The 20,222-nt window shown below is 66.7% G+C and overlaps 2 protein-coding genes across 2 annotated transcripts; one reads left to right on the top strand and one right to left on the bottom strand.

Annotated features, from left to right (window-relative positions):
• Nucleotides 1–3,743: 3,743 nt before the first annotated feature.
• Nucleotides 3,744–12,356, bottom strand: TSPAN31 (tetraspanin 31). The gene is made up of 6 exons (XM_058821976.1): nucleotides 12,137–12,356; nucleotides 10,481–10,648; nucleotides 9,460–9,544; nucleotides 6,778–6,938; nucleotides 4,503–4,625; nucleotides 3,744–4,408 (listed from the first exon to the last, which is right to left on the bottom strand). The coding sequence occupies exons 1-6, from the start codon at nucleotides 12,197–12,199 to the stop codon at nucleotides 4,334–4,336; spliced, it is 675 nt and encodes a 224-aa protein (XP_058677959.1). The 5' UTR covers nucleotides 12,200–12,356; the 3' UTR covers nucleotides 3,744–4,333.
• A 1,152-nt stretch (nucleotides 12,357–13,508) lies between these two features.
• On the top strand, nucleotides 13,509–20,222 carry LOC131569716 (uridylate-specific endoribonuclease C-like). Its single transcript, XM_058821975.1, has 6 exons — nucleotides 13,509–13,849; nucleotides 14,743–14,942; nucleotides 16,668–16,784; nucleotides 17,669–17,775; nucleotides 19,367–19,509; nucleotides 20,123–20,222. The coding sequence occupies exons 1-6, from the start codon at nucleotides 13,509–13,511 to the stop codon at nucleotides 20,220–20,222; spliced, it is 1,008 nt and encodes a 335-aa protein (XP_058677958.1).

The raw sequence follows: 20,222 nt of genomic DNA, 5'->3' as shown, positions 1-20,222 counted from the left end.
CCAGGGACACCAGGGACATTGGGGACACCAAAGACTCTGGAGATACATGGGGACACAGGGGACACCGGAAATACATGGGGACACAGGGGACACCAGGGACAGAGGACATCGGAGACTCTGGAGACATTGAGACACCAGGGACATTGGGGACACCAAAGACTCTGGAGATACATGGGGACACAGGGGACACCAGGGACATAGGGACACCAGGGAGACCTTGACCCCAGCGGTGACTTCACCACCAGTGGTGGCACCGACCCCAGTGGTTGCCTTGACACCTCAGTGTCCCCAGTGCCATCCCAGCCCTGTCCCTGTGTGTGACTCCAGCCCCCCAGAGGTGGCCCTGACCCCTCGGTGACATTGGCTGTGGTGGCAGCAGCCCATGGCGCTGCTGGCTCTGGCAGTGTCACACACCCTGTGCTGGCCTTGTCCCCAGTGTGTCCCCAACCCCGTGGGAACCTCAGCCTTGGTGGTGGCCGTGACTCCCTGCTGGTGGCCTTGTCCCCAGGGTGTCCCCAACCCTATGGGGGTGACTCCCTGCTGCTGGCCTTGTCCCCAAGGTGCCCCCCCGGGGGGGGGGTCAGGTTTATTTATTAGCAAATAAAGCAATTTTGGGGTTTGGGCATTTTGGGGTTTTGCAGCTCCGCTCTCCCCTCCCCCAGCCCGTGACTCAGCCCCTCCCCCCCATGCCCCGCCCTGCCCAGGTGTGCCCGGGGGTGAGGTGGCACCGCGGGGGGGGCACACAGGTAGCCCCGGGCACGTCACGGTGCCCATGGGGGGTGTTGGGGGTGTCGGGACCCCCCGTGGGGTTTAACCCGGTCGGTGCCACCCTCGCTGGGGGGGGGGGGGGGGTCAATGTCGCAGGTGGGGGGGGCGCTGACGTCAGCACAGGGGACTCTGGACCCTCGAGGGGACCCTGGGGCAGCCGAGCGTGGTGACCCCCCCTGCCCGGACACCCCTCCCCCCCCGGGCCGGGACACCCCTCCCCCGGTGCGGGGGGGATCCCTCGGGCTGGAGATTGGCACGGGGCTCACCTGGGCACCCCCCGAGGTCACCTGGGCAGCGCTGAGCTCACTGGGGCACCCCTGAGCTCACCTGGGCAGCGCTGGGCTCACCTGGGCACCCCCCCAAGCTCACCCTGGCAGTGCTGGGCTCACCTGGGCACCCCCCCAAGCTCACCTGGGCACCACCCCTGAGCTCACCTGGGCACCCCCAAGCTCACCCTGGCAGTGCTGGGCTCACCTGGGCACCGCCCCCAAAACTCACCTGGGCACCCCCCTCAAGCTCACCTGGGCACCCCCAAGCTCACCCTGGCAGTGCTGGGCTCACCTGGGCACCCCCCCAAGCTCACCTGGGCACCACCCCTGAGCTCACCTGGGCAGTGCTGAGCTCACTTAGGCACTCCTCGAGGTCACCTGGGCACCCCGAATCATCTGGGCACCCTGAGCTCATCTGGGCACCCCCCTGAGCTCACCTGGGCACTGGGGGTCACCGGGGTGGGCATCGAGGACAGAGGGGGAATTCGGGGGACTGGGCTGGGCGGTGGGGGGCACTGGGATGCCCGGAGCTAGGGAGGGGGCACTGGGGTTCCGTGCCCCCCCAGGGTGGCACAGCACGAGCCCGTGGCCAAGCCGGGCACAGGCAGCTCCCGTGAGCGGCTCCGCGGGCACCGCGTGGCACCGGGAACGGGCAGTGCCCACGGGGGGGTTCGGGGTGCGCCCCAGCACCTGCGGGGGCGGCTCTGCTCGGGCACCCCAACATGGGCTGGTGAGAGCCCGGACTGCCCCGGGGCACTGGGAACGGGGTGCCAGGGATGGGGTGGGGGTGCCAGGGGCGGGATGGGGGTCCCGGAGCAGTTTTGCGGTGCCAGGGAAATTTTGGGGTCCTGGAGCAGGGATGGGGGGCACGGGGGGCACTGGGGGTCCTGATGGGGCACCAGGGGAGGGGACACAAAAATTGGCACTGGGGACACTCCGCTCTGTGTGTGACCACTGGGGACACCAGGCGGGGACAGGGTGGCACCTCCCCATCCCCCCCCGAGCTCTGCACCCCCCTGGGGAGGGGTCACAGCGGTGCCACCCCCCAACATGTCCCTGAGTGTCCTGCCCTGTCCCTGTCCCCTCCCTGTCCCTGCTGACCCTCAGCCTGTCCCTTGGGGCACCGGTACCTGTGTGTGGGGGGGGTGTGACCCCCTCCCCCCCCAAAATATCCCCCTGAACATCCCCAGGACCCTCAGAGCGGTGTGCTGCAATCGTGGGGTGACACCCCCCAAAAACACCCCCAAAACACCCCCAAAAACACCCCCAAAACACCCCAAAAACGCCCCCAAAAACGCCCCCAAAAACACCCCCAAAAACACCCCCAAAAACGCCCCCAAAAACACCCCCAAAAACGCCCCCAAAACACCCCAAAAACGCCCCCAAAAACACCCCCAAAAACGCCCCCAAAAACGCCCCCAAAACACCCCAAAAACGCCCCCAAAAAGTCCCCAAAAACGTCCCCAAAAACATCCCCAAAGACACCCCCAAAAACGCCCCGAAAACACCCCAAAAACACCCCCAAAAACACCCCCAAAAACGGCCCCAAAAACACCCCCAAAAACACCCCCAAAAACACCCCCAAAAACGCCCCCAAAAACACCCCAAAACCACCCCCAAAAACGCCCCCAAAAACACCTCAAAAACGCCCCCAAAAACACCCCCAAAACACCCCCAAAAACACCCCCAAAAACGCCCCCAAAAACGCCCCCAAAAACACCCCAAAAACACCCCCAAAACGCCCCCAAAAACACCCCCAAAAACGCCCCCAAAAACGCCCCCAAAACACCCCAAAAACGCCCCCAAAAACACCCCCAAAACACCCCAAAAACGCCCCCAAAAACACCCCAAAAACACCCACAAAAACACCCCCAAAACGCCCCCAAAAACACCCCCAAAATCGCCCCCAAAAACGCCCCCAAAACACCCCAAAAACGCCCCCAAAAAGTCCCCAAAAACGTCCCCAAAGACACCCCCAAAAACACCCCCAAAAACGCCCCGAAAACACCCCAAAAACACCCCCAAAAACACTCCAAAAACACCCCAAAAACACCCCAAAAACACCCCCAAAAACACCCCCAAAACCACCCCAAAAACACCCCCAAAAACGCCCCCAAAAAACACCCCCAAAAACGCCCCCAAAAACGCCCCCAAAACACCCCCAAAAACACCCCCAAAAACACCTCCAAAAACACCCCCAAAAACGCCCCCAAAAACACCCCCAAAAACATCCCCAAAAACACCCCCAAAAACACCTCCAAAAACACCCCAAGAACACCCCCAAAAACACCCCAAAAACACCCCCAAAAACGCCCCCAAAACACCCCAAAAACGCCCCCAAAAACACCCCAAAAACGCCCCCGAAAACACCCCCAAAAACGCCCCCAAAAACACCCCCAAAACACCCCAAAAACACCCCCGAAATACCCCCAAAAACGCCCCCTGGGCCCCTCCCACTGGTGCCTGTGGGGGGGTCTGAGGGGTGCCCCCCCCCCAGGGACTGCATTGGGGGGGTGTCAGTTTTTGGGGTTCCCCATTTCCCAGCCAATAACGGGGTGTGGGCAGTGCCCCCCTCACCCTGTGTCGCTGGGGGGGGTCACTGCTGCCTGGGGGCCCCCCCAGAATGAGCCCGAGCCGAGGTCAGTGGTGTGTGTTTATTGGGGGGGGGGACACGGTGACACCCCCGTGGTGACAGTGGGGGGGGAGGTGTCCCCCTGCCCCCCAAAATGGGTCTGGGGGGGTTGGAGGTGTCCCCCAGGGCCTGGGGGAGCCCTGTCCCCCTGCCCCCCCAGTTTGGTCTGGGGGGGGGGGGACACACACACATTGGGGGGGTCACCGGTGTAAACCAGTCCAGACCAGTTTAGGGGTGCTGGGATGGGGGGGTCCTGCTGGATTTGGGGAGTTTGTGACCCCCCCCAGCCCCCAAGGTGGGGGAGTGTGTGGGGAAGGGGGGGGGTTCGCTTTGGGGGGGTCCTGCCCCTTGTGCCCCCCCCCAGTGTGGGGTGCCGGTGACCCCCTCAGGGGTGGGGGGAGGTGAATGACCAGTACAAACCAGTTTGGAGAGCTCAGACTGAGATGGATTTGGGGGGGGGGGGGCTCTGCCCCGGGCCCCTCCTGCCGCGGGGGGGTCACAGCCCTCCCGGGGGGGTCACCCCATGATTTTGGGGGTGGGGGTGTCCTTGTCCCCAGTGCTTCATGCGGCCGCGGGGGGGCAGCTGGTCAGCACTGGGGGGTTCAGGACCCCCCCAGGTTCAGGACCCCCCCCCATTGCAGCTGTGCCCCCCCGGGCCCCCCCGCTATAGGAAGGCTCCGGGGTTGGCGCGGGGGTCGCGCTGGTTCCGGAAGCGCAGGGCGAGCCAGACCCCCAGAACCTGCAACAAACGGGGGGTGGGGGGGTGGGGGGGGCTGCTGGACCCCCCCCCCAGGGCCCTGAGACCCCCCCGGCCCCCCCCGGCCCCCCCGTACCTCGGTGAAGCTGAAGAACAGCCCGACCCCCCCCAGGATCCTCAGCGCCTGCTCCGAGTGCTGCAGCAGCTGGGGGGCGCAGGGGGGGCACGGCGGGGCCCCCCCCGGGGGGAACTGGCACCTCTGGGGGCACACGGGGGGCTCAGGGGGGTCCCCGACACCCCCCGGCCACGGTGGGGGTATGGGGGGGCTGAGCACAGCCCGGGGGTCCCCAAACCCCATTTCCCCCCAAAACCCAACCAGCCCCAGCCCCCCGAGTCCCCCTCCGGCCCCCCAGTCACCCCCAAATTCCCCTGAGCCCCCCAACACCCCAGGAGGAATCCCCAAACCCCCCCAAACCCAGTGACCCTTGAACCCCCCCAACTGCCCCCTAAACCCCCCCAAACCCCCCAGACTCCCCAAATCCCCCCAACTATCCCCCCTGACCCCCCAATCACCCCCAAAGCCCCCTCCCGACCCCCCAAACCCCCCCAACTCCCCATTTACCCCCAAACCTCCCCCAAACCCCAGACCCCCCAATCACCCCCAAACCTCCAGGCACCCCCAAACCCCCCCAGACTGCCACCTTAACCTCCCCACAACTCCCAGTGACCCCTAAACCCCCCCAACCCCCCCGAACTCCCCAGTTAACCCCAAACCCCCCCAACTGCCCCCCCAAACCCCCCAGACCCCCCTGTCACCCCCAAACCCCCCAAATTCTCCCAACCTCCCTCCCAAGCCCCCCAGACTCCCCAATACCCCCCAACCCCTCCCTTAAACCCCCCCAAATTCCCCAACTGCCCCCCCAAACTCCCCCGACTCCTCAATCACCCCCAAACACCCCCAAATTCCCCCAACCTCCCTCCCAAGCCCCCCAGACTCCCCAATACCCCCAACCCCTCCCTTAAACCCCCCCAAATTCCCCCCAAATCCCCCCAACCCCTCCCAATCACCCCCAACTGCCCCCCCAAACTCCCCCGACTCCTCAATCACCCCCAAATCCCCCCAAACTGCCCCAAACCCTCCCGACTCCCCAGTCACCCCCAAACTCCCCCAAACTCCCCCGACTCCCCTGTCACCCCCAAACCCCCCCAAATTCCCCCAACCTCCCTCCCAACCCCCCCAGACTCCCCAATCCCCCCCAACTTTTCCCCCAAACCCCCCCAAACTCCCCCTACTCTCCAACCACCCCTAAACCCCCCCAACTGCCCCCCAACCCCCCCCGACTCCCCTGTCACCCCCAAACCCCCCCAAATTCCCCCAACCTCCCTCCCAACCCCCCATACTCCCCAATACCCCCAACCCCTCCCCCAAACCCCCCCAAACCCCCCAGACTCCCCAATTACCTCAACCCCCCCCAACCAACTCCCAAGTCACCCCGAAACCCCCCTGACTCCCCAAACTCCCCCAACCCCCCCGGTCCCCCCCAAGCCTCCCCAATCACCCCCAAATCCCCAAACCCTCCCCCAACTCCCCAATCCCCCTCAAACCCCCATTCCCCCCCCAATGCCCCCCAAATCCCCCCCCAAACCCCCCTCAGACCCCTCCATTCCACTCCCAATCCCCCACAAATCCCCCCAAAATCCCCCCCAATCCCCCCATTTCCCTCCCCCAGCCTCCCGATCACCCCCAAATCCCCCCCAATCCCCCCAGACTCCCAATCCCCCCCAATCCCCCCATTTCCCTCCCCCAGCCTCCCAAATCCCCCCCAAATCCCCCCCAATCCCCCCCTTTCCCCCCGGCCCCCCAATCCCCCCCAAATACCCCCCAAATACCCCCCCAACTCCCCAATCACCCCCAAATCCCCCCCATTTCCCCCATTTGCCCCCAAAATCCCCCCATTTCCCCCCCAAATCCCCCCCATTTCCCCCATTTGCCCCCAAAATCCCCCCATTTCCCCCCCAAATCCCCCCAATCCCCCCACTTCCCTCCCCAACTCACCAATCACCCCCAAATCCCCCCCAAATCCCCCCCAAATCCCCCCATTTCCCCCCCAAATCCCCCCAATCCCCCCATTTCCCTCCCCAACTCCCCAATCACCCCCAAATGCCCCCCAATCCCCCCATTTCCCTCCCCCAGCCCCCCAATCCCACCCAAATCCCCCCCAGCCCCCCGATCACCCCCAAATCCCCCCCAAATCCCCCCATTCCCCCCCCCAGCCTCCCCAATCACCCCCAATCCCCCCATTTCCCCCCCAAATCCCCCCCAAATTCCCCCCATTTCCCTCCCGCAGCCTCCCCAATCCCCCCCAAATCCCCCCAATCCCCCCCTTTCCCCCCGGCCCCCCCAGACTCACAGCGGGGCAGTTCGGGGGTCCCCAGGGGGGCTCCAGGCCGGGGGGGCTGCCCGGGGTGGGGGTCCCGGGGGGCTCCCCCAAACCGCAGCAGCCGAGCCGGAGCTGCAGCTCCCCCCGCGCCGCCCCGCTCAGCAGCGGCCAGGCCGAGCGCAGCAGCGCTCCTGGGGGGCAGGGGCACCCCCAAACCGTCAGGGACCCCCCAAAACCGTCAGGGACACCCCGAAACCGTCAGGGACCCCCACACTGATACAGGGCACCCCCAAACCGTCAGGGACCCCCCCAGACCCGTCAGGGACCCCCACACTGACACAGGGCACCCCGAAACCGTCAGGGACCCCCCCAAACCCGTCAGGGACCCCCACACTGATAGAGGGCACCCCGAAATGGTCAGGGACCCCCATACTGATATAGAGCACCCCCATACTGACACAGGGCACCCCGAAACCGTCAGGGACCCCCCAAACCCGTCAGGGACCCCCACACTGATACAGGGCACCCCAAAACCGTCAGGGACCCCCCACACTTGATACAGGGCACCCCGAAACCGTCAGGGACCCCCCAAACCCGTCAGGGACCCCCACACTGATAGAGGGCACCCCGAAACCGTCAGGGACCCCCCAAACCCGTCAGGGACACCCACACTGATAGAGGGCACCCCGAAATGGTCAGGGACCCCCATACTGATATAGAGCACCCCCATACTGACACAGGGCACCCCCGAAACCGTCAGGGACCTCCATATTGATATAGGGCACCCCCACACTGACACAGGGCACCCCGAAACTGTCAGGGACCCCCCCAAAAACCATCAGGGACCCCGCACACTGATACAGGGCACCCGGAAATGGTCAGGGACCCCCATATTGATATAGGGCACCCCGAAACCGTCAGGGACCCCCCAAACCCGTCAGGGACCCTCACACTGACACAGGACACCTCGAAACCGTCAGGGACCCCCATACTGACACAGGGCACCCCGAAATGGTCAGGGACCCCCGGGACCCCCATACTGACACAGGGCACCCCGAAACCGTCAGGGACCCCCCCAAACCCGTCAGGGACCCCCACACTGATAGAGGGCACCCCAAAACCGTCAGGGAGCCCCCCCAAACCCATCAGAGACCCCCACACTGACACAGGGCACCCCAAAACTGTCAGGGACCCCCCCAAAAAACCGTCAGGGACCCCCACACTGACACAGGGCACCCCAAAACTGTCAGGGACCCCCCCAAAAAACCGTCAGGGACCCCCCACACTGACACAGGGCACCCGAAACCGTCAGGGACCCCCACACTGATACAGGGCACCCCGAAACCCATCAGGGACCCTCCAGACCCGTCAGAGATCCCCACACTGATACAGGGCACCCCAAAAACTGTCAGGGACCCCCCCAAAAACTGTCAGGGACCCCCACACTGATACAGGGCACCCCCACACTGACACAGGGCACCCCAAAAACGTTCAGGGACCCCTGGAACACCCCATCGATACAGAGCACCCCAAAAATGGTCAAGGACCCCCAGGACCCCCCCAAGACTGCCACAGGGCACCCCAAAAATGTCAGAGCCCCCAGAGCCCCCCCACTGCCACAGGGCACCCCGAAACCTGTCAGTGCCCCCCAGGGCCCCCCCAAACCCCTCAGTGTCCCCCCACGCCCACGGGGCCCCCCCAAATCCCTTTGTGCCCCTCCCAGGGCTGGGGGACCCCAGTGGGGGTGGGAGGATTCTGTTCCCCCCCCCAAGGATTTTGGGGTGCAGGGGGGGTCCCTGTGCACCCCAGGAATTGGGGGATGGGCTGTGGGGTCCCAGGGGGGTCTCAGGGAGTTGGGGGGTCTCAGGGGGCTTTGGGGGGGCCAGGAAGTTGGGGGGTCCCAGGGGTTTTGAGGGTCCCAGGGAGTTTTGGGGGGCCTGGGGGATTTTGGGGGTCCTAAGGGGGGGTCCCAGGGGGTTTTGGGGGTCCCAGGGGGTTTTGGGGGTCCCGGGAGATTTTGGGTGGTCCCAGAGGGTTTTCAGGGATCCCGGGGATTTGGAGGTCCCAGGGGTTTTTGGGGGGCCCGGGGAGGTTTTGGGGGTCCTAAGGGGGGGTCCCAGGGGGTTTTGGGGGTCCCAGGGGTTTTTTGGGGGGCCTGGGGAGGTTTTGGGGGGTTTGGTAGTCCCAGGAAATTTTGGGGGACCCAAGGGGGGTCCTGGGGGCTTTTCAGGGGTCCCAGGGAGTTTAGAGGGCCTGGGGGGTCCCAGGGGTTTTTAGGGGTTCCCAGTGGGTTCTGGGGGGGTCCCAGTGGGTTTTGGGTAGCCCGGGGGGTTTTGGGGGGTCCCAGGGGTTTTGGGGGCTCCCGGGGGGTCCCATGGGGTTTTGAGGCGTCCCAGGGGATTTTGGGGGTTCCCAGGGCATTTCAGGGGCTCCCAGGGTGTTTTGGGGGTCCCGTGGGATTTGGAGGGGCCCCGGAGGGTCCCAGGGGGTTTTGGGGGGTCCCGGGGGTTTTGGGGGGTCCCAGAGTGTTTTGGGGGTCCCGTGGGATTTGGAGGGGCCTGGGAGGGTCCCAGGGGGTTTTGGGGGGTCCCGGGGGTTTTGGGGGCTCCCAGGGTGTTTTGGGGGTCCCGTGGGATTTGGAGGGGCCCGGGAAGGTCCCAGGGGGTTTTGGGGGGTCCCGGGGGTTTTGGGGGCTCCCGGGGGTCCCCGCACCCACCTGAGCGTCGCGGCCCAGGGCGAGGCAGGCGCAGGACACGCCGAGCTGGCACAGGAACACCAGGCCCAGGATCAGCACGTACTGGGAGGGTCAAGGGGGGCACACACGCACAGAGACCCCCCCCCAAAATCCCCTCGGGACCCCCCCCCCAAATTCCCCCTGACCCCCCAAATCCCCTCTGACCCCCCAAATCCCCTCTGACCCCCCAAATGCCCCCTGAGCCCCCACAGCCAGACCCCCGGCAGGTTTTGGGGTCCCCAGGTGGGGTTTGAGCCCCCCTGAAGGCTCTGAAGGGGGCTGAGCTGGGGGGGGCACAGGGGACGGGGGTTGGGACATCGGGGGCCTTTGGGGACACAGCCAGGGAGGGGGCTGGGGACATCCAGAGGGTGCTGGGGACACTGCCAGGGGTGCCAGGGACACCCAGGGGGGCTTGGGGACATCCAGGGGAATTTGGGGACACTGCCAGAGGTGCCAGGAACAGACAGAGGTGTCAGGGCCACCCAGAGGGGCACTGGGGACACTGGCAGGGACATGCAAAGGGACTTGGGGGAGACTACCAGGGGTGCCAGGGACACCCAGGGGGGTATTGGGGACATCCAGGGGAATGTGGGGACACTGCCAGGGGTGCCAGGGACACCCAAGGGGGTATTGGGGACATCCAGGGGAATTTGGGGACACTGCCAGGGGTGCCAGGGACACCCAGGGGGTGCTCGGACACTGCCAGAGGTGCCAGGGATGTCCAGGGGGGGCACTGGGGACACTGCTAGGGGTGGTAGGGACATCCAGGGGGTGTTTGGGACAGCCAGAGGGGTGTTGGGGACACTGCCAGGGGTGGAGGGCCAGCCAGGGGTGCTGGGGACCAAGGGGGGCTTCGGGCCGAGGGGACAGAGCAGGGCAGGACGTGGTGCCCAAGTGGGCTGGGGGTTCACAGAGGGGCTGGGGGTGCCAGGAGAGTCCCCTGGAGGGGTTGGGGGTGCCAGGAGGGTCCTCGGAGGTTCTGCCCCCTCAAAAGGATACGAAGAAGAGCAGGACCTGGTGGTGCCGCAGGGCCCCGAGCAGCCCCAGCGCCGCGATCAGCAGGAGGAAGACTCCGACGGCGAAGGCTCCTCCGAGCAGGGGGGGGCTGGAACCCCCGGCCAGGCCCCGCGCCCAGCCCGCCACGGCCACCAGCAGCACCCCCACCAGCTGCGGGCACCGGGGGGCACGGGTCAGGGGGCACCGGGTGGGGGGCACGGGTCAGGGGGTACCGGGTCAGGGGGCACCGGGCGGGGGGCACGGGTACCGGGTCAGGGGCACCGGATCAGGGGGTACCGGGTCAGGAGGCACCGGGTGGGGGACACCGACACCCCCAGAACCCCCCCGAACCGGGACTGTGTCCCCCGAACCAGGACTGTGCCCTTGAACCGGGACTGAGCCCCCTCCCGAACTGGGACTGAGCCCCCTCAGCATAACACCCCCTCCAAGCCGGGAGTGAGCCCCCCCAGATCGGGACTGTGCCCCCAAACCGGGACTGTGCCCCCCAAACCGGGACTGAGCCCCCCCAAACCGGGACCGTGCCCCCCAAACCGGGACCGTGCCCCCCAAACCGGGACTGAGCCCCCCAAACCGGGACTGTGCCCCCCAAACCGGGACCGTGCCCCCCAAACCGGGACTGAGCCCCCCCAAACCGGGACCGTGCCCCCCAAACCGGGACTGAGCCCCCCAAACCGGGACTGTGCCCCCCAAACCGGGACCGTGCCCCCCAAACTGGGACTGTGCCCCCCAAACCGGGACCGTGCCCCCAAACCGGGACTGTCCCCCCCCCAAACCGGGACTGAACCCCCCCAAACTGGGACCGTGCCCCCCAAACCGGGACTGAGCCCCCCAAACCGGGACCGTGCCCCCCAAACCGGGACTGTACCCCCCCCAAACCGGGACTGAACCCCCCCCAAACCGGGACTGCCCCCCCCAGCCCTGCCCAGCCCCACCCTACAGGGGCAGCCCCAGAGCCGCCCCCAGACCGCGGGTCCCAGGAGCCCCCCCAGCTTTGGGGACCCCCCAGCACCCCAGCACCCCAAACTGATGGGGATCCCCGCCCTGCAGACCTCCCCAGATCCCCCCCAAGGCTGAGGGGTCTCCAATCTCTCCCAGAGCTGAGGGGTCCCCAATGCCCTCAGAGTCCCCTCAGGGCAGAGGGGTCCCCAATCCCCGCCCAGAAGAGCTGAGGGGTCCCCAATCCCCTCACGGCCCCTCCAGAGCTGAGGGGTCCCCACTCCTCCCCCAGACCCGAGGGGTCCCCAAACCCCTCACGGCCCCCCCAGACCCGAGGGGTCCCCAATCCCCCACAGTGCTGAGACGTCCCCAAACCCCTCATAGCCCCCCAGAGCTGAGGGGTCCCCAAGCCCCTCATAGCCCCCCAGACCCGAGGGGTCCCCAATCCCCCACAGTGCTGAGGCGTCCCCAAACCCCTCATAGCCCCCCAGAGCTGAGGGGTCCCCAATCCCCCCCCGGGGCAGAGGGGTCCCCATTCCCCTCAGAGCGCCCCAGACTTGAGGGGTCCCCATTCCCCTCACGGCTCCCCCAGAGGGGTCCCCAATTCCCTCAAAGCCTACCCCAGAGGGGTCCCCGATCCCTTCAGAGCCCCCCTAGACCCGAGGGGTCCCCATTCCCCTCACAGCTCCCCCCCCCGCTCACCACATAAACCACGTTGAGGGCGCAGAGCGCGTTGCGCGAACAGGCGAAGCCTCCGCAGACCATGGCGGGCTCGGGGGCTTCGCGGCAGTCCCGGGAGGATGCTGAGGGCCCCGGGGGGTCCCGGGGGTCTCAGGGTTCCCGGGGCTCCCGGGGGTTCCGGGACGTTCCGGGCTCCCCGCGCCGCGGCCCCTTTAAACCGCGGCCCCGCGCCCGGCGCGCCCGCCCGCACTACGCCTGCGCAGGGGCCCCGCCCCGCCCACCGCGCCCTGGGTCTGCATAGCCCCGCCCTTAGGCCCCGCCCAGCACCCGTGTTTAGGCCCCGCCCCGAGCACCGTATATGGATATAGCCACGCCCACATCATAATACGCTTTCTCCTTACTGCGCATGCGCACGGCTCGGCCGAGGCAGGGCGGGACCTCCCGTGAGGGGGCGGGACGATTTTGGAGTTGCCCCGCCCCCAGGATCTCGCCCCTCCTCCGACCCCCCCCCCGACCCCCCCTGGCCGCACAAATCCCGGCCCCGCCCAACCCCAGAACCCCCCAGGGACCCCCCCATGGTACCCCAGGACCCTCAGAGCCCCCCAAGATCCCTCCAGGATCCCCCATGGCCCCCCAGGAACCCCCCATGGCACCCCAGGGACCCCTCATGGTCCCCAGAACGCCTCCAGAGCCCCCCAGGAACCCCCCCATGGCACCCCAGGACCCCCCCATTGCATCCCAGGAGCCCCCCAGAGTCCCCCAGGAACCCCCCATGGCACCCCAGGGACCCCCAGAGCCCTCCAGGATCCCCCCCATAGCCCCTGGGAGAATCCTGGGGGGCTCTGGGGGTGTCCTGGGGGCTCTGGGGGGGTCCAGGAGGGCTCTGGGGGGTTCCGGGAGGGGCTCTGGGCAATCATGGAGGGTCATGGGGGGATTCTGAAGGACATGGGGGGGATCCTGGGGGGCTATGATGGGGTTCTGGGGGGCCATGTGGGGGTCCAGGGGGGCCCTGGGGGATCCTGGAGGGCCATGGGAGGTTCTGGGGGGTCCTGGGGGGCTCTGGAGGATCCTGGGGAACCCCAGCCCCCCCCGCGTACCCCAAACCCCCCCCGTGCCCCGCCGAGGCCGCGCCCTCCTGGGAAGTCCTTGAGGGGCCACATTTGCTCCCTTATCAACGCCCCAATGATTAATTCATTAATTAATCATTAAACAGCTCCGGGGGGGCGGGGGGGGGGGCTTTGGGGGTCCCCGCACCCCGGGAGGGCCCAAATTTTGGGGGGGGGGGGTCGAGTCCCCAAACCTGTCCTTGGGGTCACCAACGGGGGGAACCGGGGGTGCAGCCGGCCCGGGGGGGGGGGCGGTCGGGGTGGCCCCCCCGGGGTCTGGCGAGGTCATGTCGCGACCTTGGCGCGTTATCGCGACAGCGGAAGGGGCGATAGGGGCGATAGGAGCGGCTAAAAGCGACAGCGGGCCCGGGGCGGGGGCAGCGATGGCTCCGTGGCTGCTGTGGCTGCTGCTGGTGATCGGTACCGGCACCGGGACCGGGGGGGCTCCCCCTGAGCCCCGGGCGGTACCGGAGCCCCCTCGGGCGGTACCGGAGCCCCCTCGGACGGTACCGGAGCCCCGGGCGGTGTCGGACGCGGAGCTCCGGGAGCTCTCGGAGCAGTTGCTCGCCGCGGACTCGAACCGGGCTGGGCCGGGGCAGCTGGAGCTGAACCTGGAGGGCTCGGGCAGGTGGGGACGCGGGGGGCAGGGCTGGAGGGTGGGGGGCGCTCGGCGCCCTCCGTGTTCCCCTCATCCCCCTCCCCTCTGCCCTTCCCGCTCTCTGTCCCGCCTGGCTCTGTCCTCACCCCTTGATCCCACCTGTCCCCACCCCTGCCTTCCATCCAATCCCAATCCCGTCCTACCCCAACCCAACCCCAAACCCAATGCCAAAGCCGATTGCATTCCATCCTCATCCCAGTCCAACCCCATCCCAACCTGATGCCAACCCAACCCTGATGCCAATCTCAATGCCATCCCAACCCCAATCAGATTCCATCCTAATCTCATCCCAAACCAATCCCAATCCCACTCTAGTCCCAATCCCACCCCAATCCAATCTCACCCCAGTGCCATCCCATCCTAATCCCAACCCCAATCCCAATCCAATTCCAACCCCAACTCCAATCCCACCCCAACCCCACCCCAATCCCAATCCCATCCTAATCCCAATCCCACTCCAGTCTCAATCCCCATCCCAATCCAATCTCACCCCAGTGCCATCCCATCCTAATCCCAACCCCAATCCCAATCCAATCCCAATCCCAATCCCAATCCCAATCCAATCCCAATCCCAATCCCAATCCCAATCCCAATCCCAACCCATTCCAATCCCACCCCAATCCCAATCGCATTCCACCCTAATCCCATCCCAATCCCAATTCTATCCCATCCCAACCCCAATCCTGATCCCAACCCCAACTCCAATCCCACCCCAACCCCACCCCAATCCCAATCCCATCCTAATCCCAATCCCACTCCAGTCTCAATCCCAATCCCAATGCAATCTCACCCCAGTGCCATCCCATCCCAATCCCATCCCATGGTTTATCCCATCCCGCCCCACTCCCTGTCCCGTGTCCCAGGCTGTTCTCGCGGGTGTCGCCGTCGCTCCTGGCTGTCCCCACGGTCTCGGCGCTGCTGGCCCTGCTGGACAATTACGAGCCCCAGACGGGCCGGGCTGAGGCGGAGCCGCCGGAGGAGCTGCGGGAGCAGCGGCGCTTCCTGGAGGCCGCGCTGGCCACGCCGGTGCTGGCGCTGCTCGAGCGCTTCGTGCTCGACAAAGGTGGGGACACGATGTCCCCGCTATGTCCCCCTGTCCCCATGATGTCCCCACGCTGTTCTCCCTATCCCCACGGTGTCCCCATGACATCCCCGCGGTGTCCCTCTGTCCCCATGGTGACCCCACAGTGTTCCATGGTGATCCCTCTGTCCCCACGATGTCCCCACGTTGTCCCCCTGTCCCCGTGGTGTCCCCATGGTATCTCCACAGTGTCCCCATGGTGTTCCCCCTGTCCCCCCGATGTCCCCACGCTGTCCCCCTGTCTCCATGGCGTCCCCATAATATCCCCATGGTGTTTCCCCTGTTCCTACAGTGTCCCCATGGTGTCCCCGTGGTGTCCCCATGATGTCCCCCCTATCCCCATGGTGTCCCCACAGTGTCCCCCCTGTCCCCATAGTCTTCCCACTGTGTCCCCATGATGTCCCCGTGGTGTTCCCTCTGTCCCTGTGCTGTTCCCACGGTGTCCCCTATCCCCAAGATGTCCCCATGGAGTTCCCCCTAACCCCATGGTGACCCCTTGTCCTCCTGGTGTCCCCACGGGGCTCCCCCTGTCCCTACAGTGTCCCCACAGCGTCCCCATGGTGATCCCCCTGTCTGCACAATGTCCCCACAGTGTCCCCATGATGTCCCCACAGTTTTCCCCCATCCCTGCGGTGTCCCCACAGTGTTCCCTCTGTCCCTGCAGTGTCCCCATGGTGACCTCTCTGTCCCCACGACATTCCCACAGTGTCCCCCCATTGTGCCCCTGTCCCTACAGCATCCCCACAGTGTCCCTACAATGCTCCCCTTGTCCCCACGGTCTTCCCACAGTGTCCCCATGGTGTTCCCCCTGCCCCCAAAGTGTCCCCATAGTGTCCCTCCTGTCCTCCTGCCCTGTCCTTAGGGCAGGACCCCCCTGTCCACACGCCCCACCCTGTCCCCAGGGCTGTGTTCCATGTCCCTGTGCTGTCCCCACACTGTCCCCAGGGCTGTGTTCCATGTCCCTGCGCTGTTCCCACACTGTCCCCACACTGTCCCCAGGGCTGTACCCCCTGTCCCCACACTGTCCCCACGCTGTCCCCACGCTGTCCCCATGCTGTCCCCATGCTGTCCCCACGCTGTCCCCCGGGCTGTACCCCTGTCCCCACGCTGTCCCCACACTGTCCCCGTGCTGTCCCCACGCTGTCCCCAGGGCTGTATCCCTGTCCCCACACTGTCCCCACACTGTCCCCACGCTGTCCCCAGGGCTGTATCCCTGTCCCCACACTGTCCCCACGCTGTCCCCATGCTGTCCCCAGGGCTGTACCCCTGTCCCCACACTGTCCCCATGCTGTCCCCACGCTGTCCCCAGGGCTGTACCCCTGTCCCCACACTGTCCCCACACTGTCCCCACGCTGTCCTCACGCTGTCCCCACACTGTCCCCACGCTGTCCCCACGCTGTCCCCAGGGCTGTACCCCCTGTCCCCACACTGTCCCCACACTGTCCCCATACTGTCCCCACGCTGTCCCCACGCTGTCCCCAGGGCTGTACCCCTGTCCCCACACTGTCCCCACGCTGTCCCCATGCTGTCCCCATGCTGTCCCCACGCTGTCCCCAGGGCTGTACCCCTGTCCCCACACTGTCCCCACGCTGTCCCCATGCTGTCCCCATACTGTCCCCACGCTGTCCCCACGCTGTCCCCAGGGCTGTACCCCTGTCCCCACGCTGTCCCCACACTGTCCCCACTCTGTCCCCATGCTGTCCCCAGGGCTGTACCCCTCGGCCGAGGCGTTCCGGGCCGATCTCCACTCCATGTGGTTCGGGCTCTACTCGCGCTCCAAAGGACAGGCGCTGGACTCGTCCGGCTTCGAGCACGTCTTCGTGGGTGAGGGGACACTGGGGACACTGGGGACACGGGGGGACATGTGGGGACACTGGGAAGGGGGGGGACACTGTGGGGATGGGAGGGAGCAGGGACAGGGGTTGAACAGGGGGACACCGAGGTGATGGGGGACACCAAGGGGGTGAGGGGACACCAAGGCAATAGGGGGGACACCAAGGCAATAGGGGGGACACCAAAGGGATGGGGAGACACTGGGGAGGGGGGGACACCAAGGGCATGGGGGGACACCAAGGGCATGGAGGGACACCAAGGGCATGGAGGGACACTGTGGGGATGGGGGGGGGACACCAAGGGCTTGGGGGGGACACTGTGGGGATGGGGGACACCAAGGGCATGGGGGGGGGACACTGTGGGGATGGGGGACACCAAGGGCATGGAGGGACACTGTGGGGATGGGGGACACCAAGGGCATGGGGGACACCAAGGGGATAGAGGGACACTGTGGGGATGGGGGACACCAAGGGCATGGGGGGGGGACACTGTGGGGATGGGGGACACCAAGGGCATGGAGGGACACTGTGGGGATGGGGGACACCAAGGGCATGGGGGACACCAAGGGGATAGAGGGACACTGCGGGAATAGGGGGGACACCAAGGGCATGGGGGACACCAAGGGGATAGAGGGACACTGCGGGAATAGGGGGGACACCAAGGGCATGGGGGGGACACTGTGGGGATGGGGGACACCAAGGGCATGGGGGACACCAAGGGGGTGGGGGGACACCAAGGGCATGGGGGACACCAAGGGGGTGGGGGGGACACTGTGGGATGGAGCTGGGGAGGCTTGGGGGGCAATGCCAGGGGTTGGGGGGGCCCTGAGGGGAGCAGCTGTGGTCACCGGCTGTCTGTGTCACCCGTGTCCCCAGGGGAGGTGAAGAAGGACGCGGTGTCCGGGTGTCACAACTGGGTACAGCTGCAGGCGCTGGAGAGCGCGGGGAGGCTGCAGTACCTGGGCTACACCTGGGACGGGCCCGTGAGTGGGGACAGGGGGGGACATGGGGACACAGAGGGGACACAGGGACATGGGGGTGGCTGCAGTACCTGGGCTACACCTGGGACGGGCCCGTGAGTGGGGACAGGGGACATGGGGACACAGAGGGGACACAGGGACATTGGGGAGGCTGCAGTACCTGGGCTACACCTGGGACGGGCCCGTGAGTGGGGACAGGGGGGGACATGGGGACAGGGGGGACATGGGGGGACATAGGGACATGGGGACATGGGGGAGACTGCAGTACCTGGGCTACACCTGGGACGGGCCTGTGAGTGGGGACATGGGGACATGGGGACATGGGGGGACACAGGGGGACAGGGGGACATGTGGGCAGCTGGAGTACCTGGGCTACACCTGGGATGGACCCGTGAGGGGACATGGGGGGACACAGGCAACATGGGGATGTGGGGACATGGGGACAGCTGGAGTACCTGGGCTGCACCTGGGATGGGCCTGTGAGTGGGGACAGGGGGAGACGAGGGGGACACGGAGGGACATGGAGACATGGGGGTGGCTGCAGTACCTGGGCCACACCTGGAACAGGCCTGTGAGGGGACAGGGGACAGGGGACACAGGGGGACACAGGGACATGGGGACATGAGGACATGGAGGACATAGGGAGGGATTCCCTGAGTAAGGGATGGGGACAACACTGGGGGATATGGAGACCCAGGGGACAGGGGGATATGGGGACAGGGGGACACGGGGACACGGGATTCATGGGGACACAGGGACAGGGGGACATGGGGACATGGGGACACGGGGAGGGATTCCCTGAGCAGGACACAGGGACACAGGGGGCACTCACTGCAGCACCCTGGGCTCCCCCTCCTGCCCCATCCCCCTCAGTGTCCCCAGCCAAGCTCTCTGTCCCCAAGGATGTCCCCAGGGTCGCTGTCACTGTGTCCCCCAGGTCCCACCCTGCACATTTTCCCCGAACCTCGCGGTCCCCTGGGTTGTCCCCACTGGTTGTCCCCTGGAGCATCCCTGGTGTCCCTGTCCCCAGAGGCCACACCCGCGGTCCCCCTGGGGCTGTACCCGCGTGTCCCTGTCCCCTCATGGCCTGGGTACCCCCGTGCCCACCCCCGTGCCCCTCCCTGTGCCCCCGTGCCCACCCCCGTGCCCCTCCCTGTGCCCCCCTGGCTGCGCTGTGGCTGCGGATGGGCACCCACGGCACCGTGTCCCCCTGTCTGTCCGTCTGTCTTTGTGTGTGTCTCTGTGTGTCTGTCTTTGTGTGTGTGTGTCTGTGTGTGTGTGTGTCTGTCCCCTCCGTGTCCCCTTGTCTGTGTGTGTGTGTGTGTGTGTGTGTGTCTGTCTGTCTGTGTGTCTGTCCCCGCCGTCTCCCCCTGTCCGTCTGTCTGTCCGTCTGTCTTTGTGTGTGTCTGTCTGTGTGTCTGTCTGTCTGTCTGTGTGTCTCTGTGTGTGTGTGTGTGTCTGTGTGTCTGTCTGTGTGTCTGTCCCCGCCGTGTCCCCTTGTCTCTCTGTCTGTCTGTGTGTGTGTGTCTGTGTGTCTGTGTGTCTGTCCCCGCCGTCTCCCCCTGTCCGTCTGTCTGTCCGTCTGTCCCGGCAGTGGGCGGCCTTCCCGGACGTGCTGTCGCTGCGGTTCCGCTGGGACGGGCACCTCAAATCGCGGGGGTCGCTCCTGGTGGGCTCCAGCCCCGAGTTCGACCTGGCGCTGTTCACGCTCTGCTTCCTGGCACGGCCCGACAGCCAGTGAGCGCGGGCACCGCGGGCAGGGGCTGGCACTGCCACAGGGGGCTGGCACTGTGGGGAGGGGGCTGGCACCGAGCGGAGGGGGCTGGCACCGAGGGGAGGGGGCTGGCACTATGGGCAGGGGGCTGGCACCGTGGGCAGAGGGGGCTGGCACCGAGGGGAGAGGCTGGCACTGCCCCAGGGGGATGGCACTGTTGGGAGGGGGCTGGCATTGCCCCAGGGGGCTGGCACCGAAGGGAGGGGACTGGCACCGAGGGGAGTGGGCTGGCACCGAGGGGAGGGGCTGGCACTGCCCGAGGGGGCTGGCACCACCCCAGGGGGATGGCACTGATGGGAGGGGGCTGACATTGCCCCAGGGGGCTGGCACCGAAGGGAGGGGACTGGCACCGAGGGGAGTGGGCTGGCACCGCGGGCAGGGGGCTGGCACTACCCCGGGGGTGACCTGGCACCCACCCGGGAGCTGTGGTGCCCACCCGGGGGCTGTGGTGCCCACCCGGTGTTTGTGATATCCAGCCAAGGGCCCTGGTGCCCCCGGGGGCTCTGGTGCCCACCCGGGGGTTTGGTGCCCACCTGGGGGTCCCGGCCCCGGGCTCACCCTCACCTGTCCCCGCAGGTGCCACATCAGCCTGGGGGGCGAGGCCGCCACCATCCAGACCTACAGCTGGGACAAGCAGCGCCTGGTGGCATCGGCGTACCCCCTGACCCCACAGTGA

This window comes from Ammospiza caudacuta, chromosome 31 (assembly GCF_027887145.1).
Source record: "Ammospiza caudacuta isolate bAmmCau1 chromosome 31, bAmmCau1.pri, whole genome shotgun sequence".
NCBI classification, from domain to species: Eukaryota; Metazoa; Chordata; class Aves; order Passeriformes; family Passerellidae; genus Ammospiza; species Ammospiza caudacuta.
Note: the sequence above shows the minus strand (reverse complement) of the source record. Positions and strands in the feature narration are given on the sequence as shown.